Here is a 16,002-nt window from a genome sequence, read left to right as displayed (position 1 = left end):
GGTCGTAATTTACGGCTGCAGCCTCTGGAGGCGGCGTCAGCGAGCAGGCATGTCTGTAATGTGCTGGCTGGGATCCTGCTGCGGGTGGCTGCAGGTGCCGAGCTGACGCTCATAAATCACAGGAGGGGAAAGAACCGGGCAGAGCGTTCCCGTTTTCCTTTTGCACGTCAGATGGACTCAGGAGGACGTGATAAACATGTGATAACAAACATATACAGGGAGACACTGAGGATCTACGGGAGCCTGAAGGGACAAAATAACTTGAATGGGATTATCAGTCATTAATGCTGACAGCTCTGAAGTTTCCTGTTCATGTTGACGAAGTTGTCTGGACTGTTTGTCCGAGCAGGACGATCTGATGCTTTTATAACGTCGCCACCTGGTGGACACTCTGCGTCACAGTGTGGATGCACAGCTCTGCATCTTTACCACCACCTAGTGGACAGAACGCAGAGCTGCATGCACTGGGACTGGCAGTGTTTGTTGCAGCAGGTTTGACTGGTTTAAGATCACTGATATGCTTCTTTTTTTATAAACTTGGGCTCAGAGGTGAAGACGGAGAGACGGCGTCCTGAGATCAGAGAAGGAAGGCACAAAGTGTCTGCTCGCTGACCGGAGGCGAAGACGACAGGTGAGAGGTTATCTTTGTTATCATGCTGTGCACAACAAGTGTCCTCATCTTCATTGGCTGTTTTTAACCTTCATCAGCTGCTTGAACTCTTGTAACAGTGTGATACGAGTTAATGCAGGTTAAGAGCTGCAGCCGTCACACAGTCCGATGGTGATAATCTATAATCTATTATCTATGCTGCTTTTTCTGTGTGTGGTCGTGGTCAGCTATCAGTCTGGACTGTTCACACACAGGGATTCGAACCAGCAACCTCCTCACTAAGAGGGGACAGCACTGAACCTGAATGGTTGAAACATTTTTAAACATGAGGACGTGACTGTTTGTGTTTCATGCTGTGAAACCAGTTTGGAATTCCCATCGAAGCTGCTGTTTCTGGGAAACGACGCCCCGTGAAATGTTTGACATATTTTGTTACTAAAGCAGAGGAACTGGGCTTCAGAGTCATCAGCACACCAACCAGATCAGTGTGTCGGACGGTAAGTCGAAGCTGTATCAGTGATTCTACAAGTTCATCGACTTCTTTGAATTTAGACAGTTCTAATGTTGACTCAGTCCTAAATGTCTGGTAGCGGGCTGCACATGTATAATCTGCAATAAGAATGTAGATTCAAAATGACCTGGCTGCTTTTAAAGCTCTAAACTGGGACAAAACACCAAACGTTGCTGTCCCATGTGGGACACCAAGTCGTCACGACAACACTTCAAAGCTTGCAGTTTGTAAAGAAAAATTAAAACCGGATGTTTTGTGCTGTAAATGTTGACAACAAACTTTTTTAGTGTGTGAAGATTTTGGCCGTACGATGAATCGGCGCGAGGCCGGAGAGAAAGGAGCCCCTTCCTCTCAAACCGGTCCATGGGGGGGAGTTCACTGCAAAGGTCAGAGGTGAGATCTCTACCTGTCCCTGACTCTTTTCCTCGTCAGATTGTTCAGCACTCAAACCTGTTTTGTAGTCTACAGCAGAAACATGGACCAGACTATGCTGAACCTGGACCTCAACCCAGCTGTGTGTCCGCCAAAAGTGACGGCTCCATGGGTCGATTCATTGACATCAAAGATGGACGGCATGGAGAGGATCCAGAGTAAGGCCAAATCCCACATCTACCAAGTACTTTAGATCTACGTTCTCAATGGAAACCTCAAAGTCAAGGGTTCTCAAAGACCCTGAATAAGATCCAGTACTGTGAGCCGACCCCCCTATAAAACAATAGAACTGCAAAAACTTACAAAAACACAAAAAACTTCAACCTTTGTGTCTCTTCTCTGATGGGCTAGCTTGAAATAACTAGTTATACAGAAGGCCCTACCAAAATTGCTAATTTTAAATTAGCTTGACAGGAAGTGGACTACATGTGGTACAGGTTGAAAACTGTACAGAGGAAATGGTTGCAACATCAGAACCATTTTGATGGACCAATTTACAGTCAAGGAACCACTCCCAGTTTGATGTCAATGACCTTTGATAGGGAAGCGGCCCAACAGAAATAGTTTGGGTTGGAAGTATTTCCCAGTTATCAGGAATAGCAGCGCATTCTCCCAAATCACTAATAATCCAATCTGTGTTGGTTTGATGACTGCTGTTTGTTTGTAGTAATGCTTTCTGTTCGTTTCAACCTAATAGGCAAAACAGACCGGACTATCCCAGACCTGGACTTGCTCGTAGCTGCACATCCATCAACCGGTCTATTGATCGATTTGACGAATTTAAAAGTGGACACCCGTCCAATGACCAACAGTGAGTCTTTAAAAATCACGTTTCTTGCCGTTCTATTGTTGCCATTCATATCGTACATTTTTGAACCTCCTTCTTCTTCACAGAGTTTTGCAGAAGAACATAGAGCTGCTTCAAACAGACGTGGACTCCATATTTTCGGTTTGTATTGTACATGTACCAACAACGCCACTGTTTTCTCACTGAATGACATCGAAATTTGACATGTAAACTCTAAACATAGCAAAAGGAGGAACCGTGTTGTTTGATTGTTTGGCAGCGGCTGTCGTTCCAGGGTCAACTGAGTCCTCTGGAGGTCATGTGACCCACCAGCAGTTAGCACAGCTACATAGGAAAATAAGTAAACCAACAAAAACAAAATGGAAACACAGATTGGCCTTTCGAACAGTAAAACACTGGATCTCTGAGGAACCTGCTCAACATGCTACTTGCTATCAGGGTGCATGGAAGGAATCTGTCTGAACCACAGCCACTGACAACACAAATAACTTCAGATTCTCTTCTGATAATAACCAGTTATTCTTGTTTCACTGCAATCTGTGACTCGTGTGGATAAACATGCGAGTAAATCCATCGCATGTTTATCCACATGAGTCATAGATTGCAGTTTCCTGGCACATATCATGTCTTTACTGCTTTTCCCATTCGGGGTCATGGGTAGTGTACTGCGAGTGTGGTATTTTCCATGTCGTGTTCAGTTTACACTTTTGTGACAAACTTCTTTTGTCTCTTTCTCCTCGTACTTATAAATCAGATAATTTTCCGATTACGTTAGTAAGAAAACTGATTCCGTTTTGTTCTGTTCCAGCTCCTTCAAGAGAAAATCTTCACTTTTGTGAAGAAGGAGTTGAAGGAATATCGGAAGGTTCTGATCCGAGATTACCAAGAGTGCTCGGAGGGTCAAAGTGAAGCTGAGGACGGGCGGGGTGGAGACGAATCAGGACCGATGAGAACGAGCAGAGAGGCCCTTATGAAGATCACATTGGACTTCCTGAAGACAATGAATCAGGAGACGCTGGCTGACTGTCTGCAGAGCAGTGAGTGAAGAAATCTTTCAGACAATATGAAATTATACTGAGCCGTAGGTAAAGGGTTCTGGGCAATAGACAGTCCTAATTTGGTTTCCCACACCTGATCAGGTGCACTCCTTATTAACAGGCAACTCAGCCAACTGTTTGGGGCCCTATTCCATAAGAGGGCTCCAAATCAGTGGCTTGAAATTTGCACATTTTGTAATGAAGGTAAGAAACCTCCCGAAGGCGTTCATACCTGACAGAACTCACTCTGACCTGCTGAACGATGGTTGGCCCAAAAAGAGTCGAGACTACAACACTGCGCCTGGTAGTCTGATGAGGATTCATTTGGAGGTATGAGGAATAATTAATGGTTAACAATTACTTCATTTGCTTTTCTGTAGAAAATGAAGCTAAACTCTGCCAGCAGAAACTGAAGGCTAACCTGAAGAAGAAGTTCCAGTGTGTGTTTGAGGGGATCGCTAAAGCAGGAAACCCAACCCTTCTGGACCAGATCTACACAGAGCTCTTCATCACAGAGGGAGGGACTGGAGAGGTCAACGAGGAACACGAGGTCAGACAGATTGAAACAGCATCCAGGAAACCAGACAGACCAGAAACAACCATCAGACCAGAAGACATCTTTAAAGCCTCACCTGGAAGAGATGAACCAATCAGAAGAGTGATGACAAAGGGAGTGGCTGGCATCGGGAAAACAGTCTTAACACAGAAGTTCACTCTGGACTGGGCTGAAGACAAAGCCAACCAGGACATACACTTCACATTTCCATTCACTTTCAGAGAGCTGAATGTGCTGAAAGAGAAAAAGTTCAGCTTGGTGGAACTTGTTCATCACTTCTTTCCTGAAACCAAAGAATCAGGAATCTGCAGGTTTGAAGAGTTCCAGGTGGTGTTCATCTTTGACGGTCTGGATGAGTGTCGACTTCCTCTGGACTTCCAGCTCGAGACCCTGACTGATGTCACAGAGTCCACCTCAGTGGATGTGCTGCTGACAAACCTCATCAATGGTAACCTGCTTCCCTCTGCTCGCCTCTGGATAACCACACGACCTGCAGCAGCCAATCGGATTCCTCATAATTGCCTGGATATGGTGACAGAAGTTAGGGGGTTTACAGGGACGCAAAAGGAGGAGTACTTCAGGAAGAGATTCAGAGATGACATCCTTGCTGGTAATATTATGCACCACATTAAGAAGTCCCGAAGCCTCCACATCATGTGCCACATCCCGGTCTTCTGCTGGATCACTGCTACAGTTCTGGAGGATGCTTTCCGAAACAAACACCAAAGAAAGCTGCCCAAGACCCTGACTGAGATGTACATCCACTTCCTGGTGGTTCACTCCAAGCTTGAGAACATCAAGTTCCATGGTGGAGGTGAGACCGATCCAACCTGGAATCCAGAGAGCAGGAAGATGATTGAGTCTCTGGGAAAACTGGCTTTTGAGCAGCTGCAGAAAGGAAACCTGATCTTCTATGAGTCAGACCTGACAGAGTGTGGCATCGATATCAGAGCAGCCTCAGTGTACTCAGGAGTGTTCACACAGATCTTTAAAGAGGAGAGAGGACTGTACCAGGACAAGGTGTTCTGCTTCATCCATCTGAGTGTTCAGGAGTTTCTGGCTGCTCTTCATGTCCATCTGACCTTCATCAACTCTGGAGTCAATCTGATGTCTGACGCACAGACATCATGGTGGACTAAAATATTCAGAAAAAAGCACAATCAACTGCATCTCTACCAGAGTTCTGTTGACAAGGCGCTCCAGAGTCAGAACGGTCATCTGGACTTGTTCCTACGCTTTGTTCTGGGTCTTTCCCTGGAGTCCAACCAGACTCTCCTCCAAGGTCTTCTGACACAGGCAGTAGGCAGCTTGGAGATGAGACACACCAAGGTAAAAACCGTTGAATACATCAAGATGATGATTAGAGATAGTCCCTGTCCGGAGAGAAGCATCAATCTGTTCCACTGTCTGAATGAACTGAAGGACCATTCTCTGGTGGAGGAGATCCAACAGTACCTGGGAACAGGATGTCTCTCCACAGATAAACTGTCTCCTGCTCAGTGGTCAGCTCTGGTCTTCTTCTTGCTGTCATCAGAAAAAGATCTAGAGGTGTTTGACCTGAAGAAATACTCCGCTTCAGAAGAGGCTCTTCTGAGGCTGCTACCAGTCGTCAAAGCCTCCAGTGAAGCCCAGTAAGTTCATCCTGGACTAACCTGTATACATTGGTTGATTTTATGTGTTAGCAGGCTTCACGTCTCAAACACCTCTGGTTTCAAATCTAGTTGTCAAACTTTTCCCAAAAAGGTATCTTTAAAAATAACCAAACAGAGGCCATAAATCTGGACTTGGACTTGAAAAAAGGTTTCACTGAGGTTTGATAGAAGAAGAAAGAGTTCCCTGAATCCATGATCCAGGGTTCAACCAGAGCAAACAGATACCTCTGTGTAGGGAAGCAGACTTATGAAGCATCAAGGCTGCAAGAAGTTTAAAAGTGAGGCTTCTGATTCAGTTATTATGTCGACAGAAAGATTGATTGGAGGCGCATTGATTTTTGACGGTTATCAAGATTCATCACAAGGAAGTGAATTCCTAGAGACCCCGTCTCAGACACAGCACTGTAACTATCACTCCAACATTACCAGCCCATTCCCCCCCATTAAGACTCTACCTCCAATCTCTGATCAGGGGCAGGATCACTTTGCCTCTGTGAATTACAAGCTCGACAGATCAGGGGCATCAATAGACCAAATCATATTGGCAGTTTATAAACATTTGTTTATGATTGCAATAATTTCCCCCATTTATCTGGGTAATCTTAAAATCAAATGGTTGCCGGACCTGGAGAAAGTTCTTTGCAAAAATATGTTGGTGCAATTTGGTGCAAAAATGTCTTCAATGTTTCCCTAGCCTCGGTGACTGTAACTTGTCTTGGAGAAGATGTGAAGCCCTGGCCTCAGTTCTCAGTCTGCAGTCCACTTGTCTGAGGGAGTTGGACCTGAGTAACAATGACCTTCAGGACCTGGGTGTGGAGCTGCTGTCCGGTGGACTGGGAAGCAAAAATTGTACGCTGGAAATTCTCAGGTGAGCAATGGACTGTTTAGCATTAAAGACCTCACATTCACTGTTTGTTAAAAGCAAACATGCTGTAGCTCAGAGGTACAGTCAGTCCTCTTTCACTAGCACGGATGGAAGTCCTGTCCGAGCTCCTGCAGTCAACATGCCAAAGTGTCCAGACACCCACATTTCTCCCAGTCGCATTTACATCTGTGTGGGATGTGTATGACTGTGATGCTTTATTCAGCACCTGCTGCCATCAGTGTGTGAATGTGGAGTGACTGAGTGAGAGTGGCGCTTTGAGCGGTCAGAAGACGAGACTACAATCATGATAAAGTCTGTTTACCGCCAACCGACATGTCCCGGCTTCCTTTCCCCCGACAGGCTCTCAGGTTGTCTGATCACAGAGAAAGGCTGTGCTGCTCTGGTGTCCGCTCTGAGATTAAACCCCTCCCATCTGAGCGAGCTGGACCTGAGCTACAATCATCCAGGAGACACGGGAGTGGAGATGCTGTGTGACGGCCTGAAGGATCCAAACTGGAGACTGAAGACTCTCAAGTATGAAACTCTCAACACGGACGCAATGTGAATGTTTTATAACAGCTCAGAACTGTTGAATGGTTTATGGTATGGTTTCTTAATCCAGGGTGGACCCAAGTGGAGAGCAGTGGCTGAAGCCCGGTCTAAGGAAGTGTGAGTGTCTATGTGGTTTCATTTACAATCTGCAGGATAAGTAGTGCTGTGCTAAGAGTTTGACAAGTGTGAATAAATGCGACTGGAACTAAAGCCACATCGTGTCTTCTTCCTGTCCATCAGATGCCTGTGATCTCAGGCTGGACCCGAACACAGCGAACAGAAACCTCCAACTATCTGACAACAACAGGAAGGTGACGGCTGTCCGAGAGAAGCAGCCATATCCTGATCATCCAGAGAGGTTCGACTACTGTCAGCTGCTGTGCACAGACGGCCTGACTGGTCGCTGTTACTGGGAGGTCGAGTGGGAAGGAAAAATTCACATCGCAGTCACTTACAAGGCGATCAGTAGGAAAGGGTACAGCGCTAACTGCTGGTTCGGAGGCAGCGATCAGTCCTGGAATTTGCACTGCTCCAAAGAGCATTTCTCTGTTTGTCACAATCTGAGAGAAACAGTAATCCCTCTGTCTCCGTCCTCCACCAACAGAGTAGCAGTGTACGTGGACTGTCCTGCTGGCACTCTGTCCTTCTACACCGTCTCCTCTGACTCGCTGACTCATCTCCACACCTTCAACACCACGTTCAATGAACCCCTTTACCCTGGGTTCAGGTTTTGGTTTGGACTTGAGTCCTCGGTTTCTCTGTGTGAGCTGTAGGAGGGAGCGTCTCTCTGAGCAGACACGCGCTGCTAACAGGACTTTAAAACAGACTGTTTCAAATCAACATTTAAAGAACTTAATTCCATCTATCCATCCATTTTCTTCCTTTTAGCGGAGATCTCTCTCCACAGCAATGTTTTCCCAACTCTTCCGGCGTTCCCAAGCCAGATGAGATCCATCTATCTGTCCGTCCACCCCCCCCCCCCCCAACATACATTAATGTACACAGCTGAGCATATTAAATGCATTGGGTAAAAAAAAGGGAAAATGTCTAGAAAAAAGAGAGAGAAGGGAAAGGAAGGTTAAAAGTCTTGAATATGTAAACAACCATTTTAATTGCTTTCAGTGTATGAACTAAATGAGTGTTTTAAACGGGTTACTGGGCAATGAATCATTTTGTTTTACTTGTGAGTTTAGATATATGGATGTGAAATTTAGCCATTGAAATCAAAGGATTTACTTGTTTGTCATTGTTTAGTTACTCTGCTGTTTTCATTTGAAAAAATAATCGTAAGATTTGAACACTGTACTTTTAGAGTGCAACGATATAACACTTCCTATAACAGTTTATTTACAGTTTATTTTTGACTGATTTAAAAGTCATTAAAATGTTTTACTGATGAGAGAAAATAAAAAACAATGATATAGCCTGTTAACTCTGTCTAAAAGTTTTTATTTAGTGTGATTTATACTGTATTTAATATGTTTTCAATAGCACATCCATGAAACTAAATGGTTCAAGATACATGATAATATAGTGATGCAGAAATGGTAACAAATTCGCTTCTCTCACAATCAGAGACCAAACAAAACATTCCTTCAAAATAAGACAACATTTTGACCATTTTTTTATCATGAATGAAATCGGTCAGACTTAAACGTGTTAACATGAAATATTGTTTTACTTCATTCATTTCTTTGCATTACTTTCAGCTCTGCCTACCACACAACTACAACAACTCATTAGAATTCATGTTTTAGCATTTCAGGAAATATTTTAGATTTTAATGATTTATTTTTGAAAAACAAAATGAAGATTTAACATTTCTAATGTCAGCTGGTGTTTTCCTCTCAAATTAGTGTCATTATTTTTATCAAAACGAAAATCAATATTTATCACTCTGCTTTCCCTCCATTTATGTGCATCCGGGTCACTCATATCTTTTTCCGGTATAAAACCACGCCCACATACACAAACAGCACGAGCTTCACTGAAGTCCTGGGTCTGAAAACCTGCTCCTTCTTGGTCTTGGGTCTTAAAAGCTGCTCTTACTGGGTCGTGGGTCTTAAAAGCTGCTCTTACTGGGTCGTGGGTCTTAAAAGCTGCTCTAACGCGGTCCGGATGTGTCGTTAGCTCGGGAAGGTTCGGACGGGCTCGGGAAGATTCGGGCGGACTCGGGTCAGGATGGTGAAGTGTGTCGTTACCGGGTGTCCGAACCGCTCGGTGAACGTTAAACTTGGGATCTTCAAACCGACACCGAAGAGGTTCTTCGACTTCCCCAAAGACCCGGCTCGGGTTCAGGTAAGGTTCAGGTACCTGGAACTGAGAGGGGGGTCGGGCTTTGGATCCTCTCTGTTTAACCGTGTATCGGTGTAATTTGTTACCGTGTTATCTGATGACTGGTTGTCATGGTTACAACAGAATCCCCGCGAAAACCTGTTTTTTTATTTTTTATTTTAACGAATATCTAATCTCGTGGATATATTGAAGCATTTTAATGACAAACTAACATCGTTAAAGTCCGAAGTGTTTTTAGAGTCGCTCGCGGGACAGTTTTTTTTTGTTATTTTTAAATAGAACTAATTACAGTCAGAAAGTATTTTATTTACATGTTTTTGAAGTCGTAAATATTTGTAGATCAGATCAAAAGAAACCCTTTAATAAAAGCTCATTAAATACTTTATCCATTTTTCAAACACGTTTCTATGGTGACCATAAAGGTCAATAACACAAACTTAACCCAGAAGTCCGGTTCGTTGGCTCCGTGTTGACCCGCCTGCTGTTCCTGACTCCGCTGACCTTGTGATCTTTGTAAACTGATGATGATCAGATATGGCTGGCGGCTCTCCGGGAGACGGACAAAGACGACCTGACGGAGCAGCATCAGATCTGTGAGGACCACTTCCTGCCTGACGACATCACCCCCAACGGCATCAACCCCGCCGCCATTCCCATCATGCCCCCCTACCTGGACGGGCAGCTGGGCCTGATCAGCCCCTGGCCTGCCGAGTCTTCGGAGGAGGAGGAGCAGTGGGGGACGGGAGGCTGTGAGGAAGAGGAGGAGGATGAAGCTGCTGCTGCTGCACAGCCGCTGAGGAGTCGGTTTGAAGCTGCGTCTTTTAAAATCCCTCCTGAGCCTCCGAGCGCCAGGTAACAACGCGTCTTTACTCCCCAGAGGTGCTCGTGCTGTGAAGGAGAGCTGTTTTAATCCAAGTGTTTTCTTCCAGTCCTGCAGCGCCGCAGACAAAACCCTCGGTCAGGTCCAGGGCCATGAGACAAGGTGAGGGGGGGGGGGGGACCGGGACCGGGACCGGGACCTCTCAGGCTCCATGTGGTTAAAATAAAGAGAAATCTGAACATGCACATGAGTTCACTGTTTCTGGTTTACAGACGTGTCTCTGGGCACGCTGACTCGGGGTTTCCTCGAGATGCTGCAGGCGTCTCCGGACGGCTGTGTGGACATCCACGAGGCGACGATAAGGCTGCAGACGCGCCGCCGCCGAGTCTACGACGTCACCAACGTCCTGGAAGGCATCAACCTCATCAAGAAGCGGCTGAAGAACAAAGTGACGTGGACGTGAGTCGTGAAGTCTCGCTCACGTTTGTGTTTGCAGAGATGTTTTTGTTAGCGTGCAGACGGTTAGCGCTCTCTCGCTCTGTGCAGAGGTCACTGCGCCGTCTCCCGCCTGGCCGACCTGCAGAAGCTGAAGGAGCTGGAGAACCTGAAGCAGGTGGAGGACGCGCTGGACGGACTCATCAAAAGCTGCGCCCGGCAGCTCTTCGATATGACCGACAGCGTGGAAAACGCTTCATATCCTTTTCAAACAAACATTCAGAGGTCGGGCGTGGAGAGCGAGGTCAGCTGATCATCTCCTCCTCCAGAAGCTCCGCCCCCCCTGCAGGATGTAGTGTGGACGTTTACGCTAGCACAAGCTAACTGCCGGTGTTAGTCAGCTTCCTGTCCAACAGGAAGTAGATCAACACAAGGTTCAGCCTGGTCACTCTGATTAGATTTTCTTTTCTTTGCGTCCACGTCCATCAGATTATTTTATTTTGAAGGTCCCTACATAAGTCTGTTTTATTTTGAAGGAAGAAGCTGTATTTGTTGGGTTGTTGTTTTTCTTTAACCGTTCTTCACGTGTGCGTACGTGACCCTGGACGACATCCGGCGCCTCCCGGCCTTCCACGATCAGACGGTGGTCGTGGTCAAAGCTCCAGAGGAAACCAAGCTGGAGATCCCCGCTCCCAGTGAGGTAAGGGTTAACATGACGTCAGATCTGTCCCGGTTAAAGTCTTAACGATATCTCCACATATAGTGTTACCACGGCAACGAAACTAGACGAGGCACAGCCCCAGAATCGAGCAACTCTTATTTTGAAAGGTCAAATCTTCTGCACAGAAACAATGGTAATGAGTTTCGTCTCTGCTCTGATGCTTTGCGCGTCTGTGCAGGAGGTCATTCAGGTCCACCTGAAGGCCGTGCGGGGACCCGTCATGGTGGTGACCTGCGAGGTGGACTCGGGAGGAACCTCGAGTCTGGAGCCCGGAGAGATCGAGATCAAGAAACGGTTTGAAAAGCTGGAGGAGAGCCGGATCAAGACGAGGCCACTTCCCACAGGTGACCATCAGAACAGGAAGCTCCTGTTTGATTATTGACCAAATATGGCGTCGACATAAAAAGCTTAGTGTTTCGGCCAATGGCGTCCACGCTGGCGTTTCTTATTTCTCTTGCATGGTACGAGAGATGTTTTAGTGATTTATTATTAAAAAGTTCCTGTTGTTTCAGAGTCTTCAGGTCCTCAGAGTGCCGTGCAGAGTGCGTAACCTCTGGACGACCACCGGGGGGCGCCAGAGCTCAGGACTCACCTGCAGGTACAAACCAGAGACTGTGAGGGGTCGAGCCATCGTGACGGGGACCATCGGTTTGTGGACAACGGATTCCATGGTGTCTTTTTCCACGCCTGAAGTGAGGCGGCGCTAACCTGGTTTATAAACAATGAAAGAGCTAGGCTAACAAGCCAGACGCAGGTAGCCACGGTTTCATGCTAGCTGAAGTAAAGTAAGAACAGACTGTCTGTTACAGCAATAGAGCTCACTGACAGACTCTAGTGGACACTGGAGGAACTGCAGCTGTAAAGTTGGACATTTTAACATAGAGCTCTATGGAGACTGACTCACTGCAGGAGACAGACTCTAGTGGACACTGGAGGAACTGCAGCTGTAAAGTTGGACATTTTAACATAGAGCTCTATGGAGACTGACTCACTCCAGGAGACAGACTCTAGTGGACACTGGAGGAACTGCAGCTGTAAAGTTGGACATTTTAACATAGAGCTCTATGGAGACTGACTCACTGCAGGAGACAGACTCTAGTGGACACTGGAGGAACTGCAGCTGTAAAGTTGGACATTTTAACATAGAGCTCTATGGAGACTCACTGGAGGATCGGCTGATTCCTGGACAGAAAGGGTTAAATATGGAAGCGTTTCATCACATGTTGAATGAACATATTTGTGTTTGGTTATGAATTTATATTCTGTCATTAATAAAACATGAACTCTTGTATAATTCTTTCTCGCTGTCAGCGTGTTGAAGAGACGTCACCTGGAAGTGAAGGTAGAACATGTGCGAGGTGTGCTGACGTCTTTATTTAAAGGGACAGAGTCGACCACACGCTGAGTGTAGTACTGTGGAGTGTCCAGCAGGGGGCGGCAGAGTGCTGTGAGTCAATAACCTGGTTAATAAATCCTGAAGCTGTTTCTTTTGCATGAAGAAGAATCCAGGCTTCACTAACGTTTGTACAGTATATCAGTTCACCAGTCAGGTATCGGCGCTCCCAGTTCCTCCTCCCAGCTTCAAACAGGACAGGAGGGTGAAGGGAGTCAGTCAGGGACCCGGATGATGACTGGGGAGGTGAAGATAGACGGTGTAAACAAAGATGAGAGTGAGGCAACAAGCTTCCTTCTCATGAAGTGTCTCGTCTCCGGGTCACTGGGGTGGGATCCTGGTTCTGGTCCAGCTGGAGGACTCCAGTGAACGCAGCAGAGGAACGACAGGGCGACGCACGTGAGCGTCTTTTCCTCCACTTTAAGACTCATTGACTCGTGTTGCCTTCACTGACCCTGGGAAACCCTGGCTGTGTTTATGTGGCCCTCTGTGGTAGTTGGTTGGTTGACGCACTTTGAGCGGACAAGTTGAACCGTCTCTGTTGGCGTCCTGTGAGAGCGGGCGCCACTGATGATGCGTCCAACGGGACGACCTCTGCTGCTTCACCACACTCTCTCTCTCTCTCTCTCTCTCTCCTTTACTCGTCCAACGCTGTCTGCTCAGGTGTCCACAGCAGCCCCAAACCCTGCACCCCCCTAAACCCTGCACCCCCCCAAACCCTGCACCCCCCCCAAACCCTGCACCCCCCCAAACCCTGCACCCCCCCAAACCCTGCACCCCCCTAAACCCTGCACCCCCCTAAACCCTGCACCCCCCCAAACCCTGCACCCCCCCAAACCCTGCACCCCCCCAAACCCTGCACCCCCCTAAACCCTGCACCCCCCCAAACCCTGCACCCCCCCAAACCCTGCACCCCCCCCAAACCCTGCACCCCCCCCAGGCTAACCGAAGCCTTCAGTCCTGCAGACAGATGACTCCTGAAATTACAGCTGCAGACACCAAACAAACCTCATTACCATGAGGTGTGTGTGTGTGTGTGTGTGTGTGTGTGTGTGTGTGTGTGTGTGTGTGTGTGTGTGTGTGTGTGTGTGTGTGTGTGTGTGTGTGTGTGTGTGTGTGTGTGTGTGTGTGTGTGTGTGTGTGTGTGTGTGTGTGTGGTTGGGCGAGCTGAGTCCATTTAAACGTCTCCAAACCACAAAGTGGAAGAAACAGAGGACCAGTGTTCGCCTGCACGTGAGCCATCAGGGAACATGGCTGATTTAGCCCCTCCCCCTTCTTCACCACTTTTCTCCTCTTCTGACCCGTCTCGTGGTCAAGTGTGACATGTAGCTGCAGGAGCTCAGGATTCGAACCCCCGACCTTGAGAGACGGCCGACACACGAGTGTGATACTCCTCGTGCTGAAGGACATTCGCTCGCATCGTCACGCTGAAGGCCGGCGTTGTGCGTGTGTGACCTGCGGCGTGTTTCAGAGCGCTCCGTGCTACGTCAGCGCCCCGCTGCTCTCACATCGGCTTCCAGCTCGACTCACAGCTGCTTCCAATTACTCCCATAATGCTCCCTCTCTCTTTTCCCACATCATAACAAACTCCTCGCTCGCCCAGAGTCGGAGCGAGGGATTTGTCTGGCGTGTCGTCATCTTTTACGCGTGTGTGAAAATAAAGGACACATTCAAGACGACACGGGCGTCTCTGTCTTCAGGTTTATTTAGGTAAATCAAACATTTTGACATCTTTCTTGTTTTGATCTCTGAAGAAGGTCGGCCTCCTTCTAACTTTAGATTCTGCTCCTGAATGCTCTGGATCTGATTGGACCAGAGGAGGTAGGCGGGGCTTTGAAGGCCGTTTTGGACGCCCCTGGGTTTGCCAGATATGAGAGCAGTTATCAGGTGAACAGGTGTTGCATCGATGGAAGCGGGCAGTGGAACTGCTTCAGATAGAAGTGATTGTACCCGAGCTAAAAAGCCTCTGCATGTTTCTAATAAGCTCCAGCAGCAGAAAGCTGCTCAAACTAGGATCAATGTTGGAGATGAAACATGGAGAGAGGTTAGAACGCAGAAAGCTTTACAGACCCATGCAGAGCTGGCTAAACACTGAAGCTACAGTGTCCACCACATGCAGAGCTGGCTAAACACTGAAGCTACAGTGTCCACCACATGCAGAGCTGGCTAAACACTGAAGCTACAGTGTCCACCACACGCAGAGCTGGCTAAACACTGAAGCTACAGTGTCCACCACATGCAGAGCTGGCTAAACACTGAAGCTACAGTGTCCACCACATGCATAGCTGGCTAAACACTGAAGCTACAGTGTCCACCACATGCAGAGCTGGCTAAACACTGAAGCTACAGTGTCCACCACATGCAGAGCTGGCTAAACACTGAAGCTACAGTGTCCACCACATGCAGAGCTGGCTAAACACTGAAGCTACAGTGTCCACCACATACAGAGCTGGCTAAACACTGAAGCTACAGTGTCTCTACATGCAGAGCTGGCTAAACACTGAAGCTACAGTGTCCACCACATGCAGAGCTGGCTAAACACTGAAGCTACAGTGTCCACCACATGCAGAGCTGGCTAAACACTGAAGCTACAGTGTCTCTACATGCAGAGCTGGCTAAACACTGAAGCTACAGTGTCCACCACATGCAGAGCTGGCTAAACACTGAAGCTACAGTGTCCACCACATGCAGAGCTGGCTAAACACTGAAGCTACAGTGTCCACCACATGCAGAGCTGGCTAAACACTGAAGCTACAGTGTCCACCACATGCAGAGCTGGCTAAACACTGAAGCTACAGTGTCCACCACATACAGAGCTGGCTAAACACTGAAGCTACAGTGTCTCTACATGCAGAGCTGGCTAAACACTGAAGCTACAGTGTCCACCACATGCGGAGCTGGCTAAACACTGAAGCTACAGTGTCCATCACATGCAGAGCTGGCTAAACACTGAAGCTACAGTGTCCACCACATGCATAGCTGGCTAAACACTGAAGCTACAGTGTCCACCACATGCATAGCTGGCTAAACACTGAAGCTACAGTGTCCACCACATGCATAGCTGGCTAAACACTGAAGCTACAGTGTCCACCACATGCATAGCTGGCTAAACACTGAAGCTACAGTGTCCACCACATGCAGAGCTGGCTAAACACTGAAGCTACAGTGTCCACCACATGCAGAGCTGGCTAAACACTGAAGCTACAGTGTCCACCACATGCTGAGCTGGCTAAACACTGAAGCTACAGTGTCCACCACATGCAGAGCTGGCTAAACACTGAAGCTACAGTGTCCACCACATGCTGAGCTGGCTAA

At 47.5% G+C, this 16,002-nt stretch overlaps 2 protein-coding genes across 2 annotated transcripts; both read left to right on the top strand.

The window, feature by feature from the left end:
• The first annotated feature begins 1,424 nt into the window (after positions 1 to 1,424).
• Positions 1,425 to 7,833, top strand: LOC306834308 (NLR family CARD domain-containing protein 3-like). Its single transcript, XM_079360150.1, has 10 exons — positions 1,425 to 1,514; positions 1,583 to 1,711; positions 2,251 to 2,364; positions 2,448 to 2,502; positions 3,170 to 3,398; positions 3,779 to 5,585; positions 6,301 to 6,474; positions 6,832 to 7,005; positions 7,094 to 7,140; positions 7,264 to 7,833. The coding sequence occupies exons 1-10, from the start codon at positions 1,432 to 1,434 to the stop codon at positions 7,794 to 7,796; spliced, it is 3,345 nt and encodes a 1,114-aa protein (XP_079216276.1). The 5' UTR covers positions 1,425 to 1,431; the 3' UTR covers positions 7,797 to 7,833.
• A 1,126-nt stretch (positions 7,834 to 8,959) lies between these two features.
• e2f6 (E2F transcription factor 6) lies at positions 8,960 to 12,491 on the top strand. The gene is made up of 8 exons (XM_079345240.1): positions 8,960 to 9,321; positions 9,851 to 10,170; positions 10,248 to 10,300; positions 10,411 to 10,597; positions 10,685 to 10,831; positions 11,159 to 11,273; positions 11,473 to 11,638; positions 11,807 to 12,491. The coding sequence occupies exons 1-8, from the start codon at positions 9,205 to 9,207 to the stop codon at positions 11,842 to 11,844; spliced, it is 1,143 nt and encodes a 380-aa protein (XP_079201366.1). The 5' UTR covers positions 8,960 to 9,204; the 3' UTR covers positions 11,845 to 12,491.
• Positions 12,492 to 16,002: the final 3,511 nt, after the last annotated feature.

Source organism: Symphodus melops (genome assembly GCF_947650265.1).
Source record: "Symphodus melops genome assembly, chromosome: 1".
Taxonomy (NCBI): Eukaryota; Metazoa; Chordata; class Actinopteri; order Labriformes; family Labridae; genus Symphodus; species Symphodus melops.
This window is presented reverse-complemented; position numbering and strand designations above follow the sequence as displayed.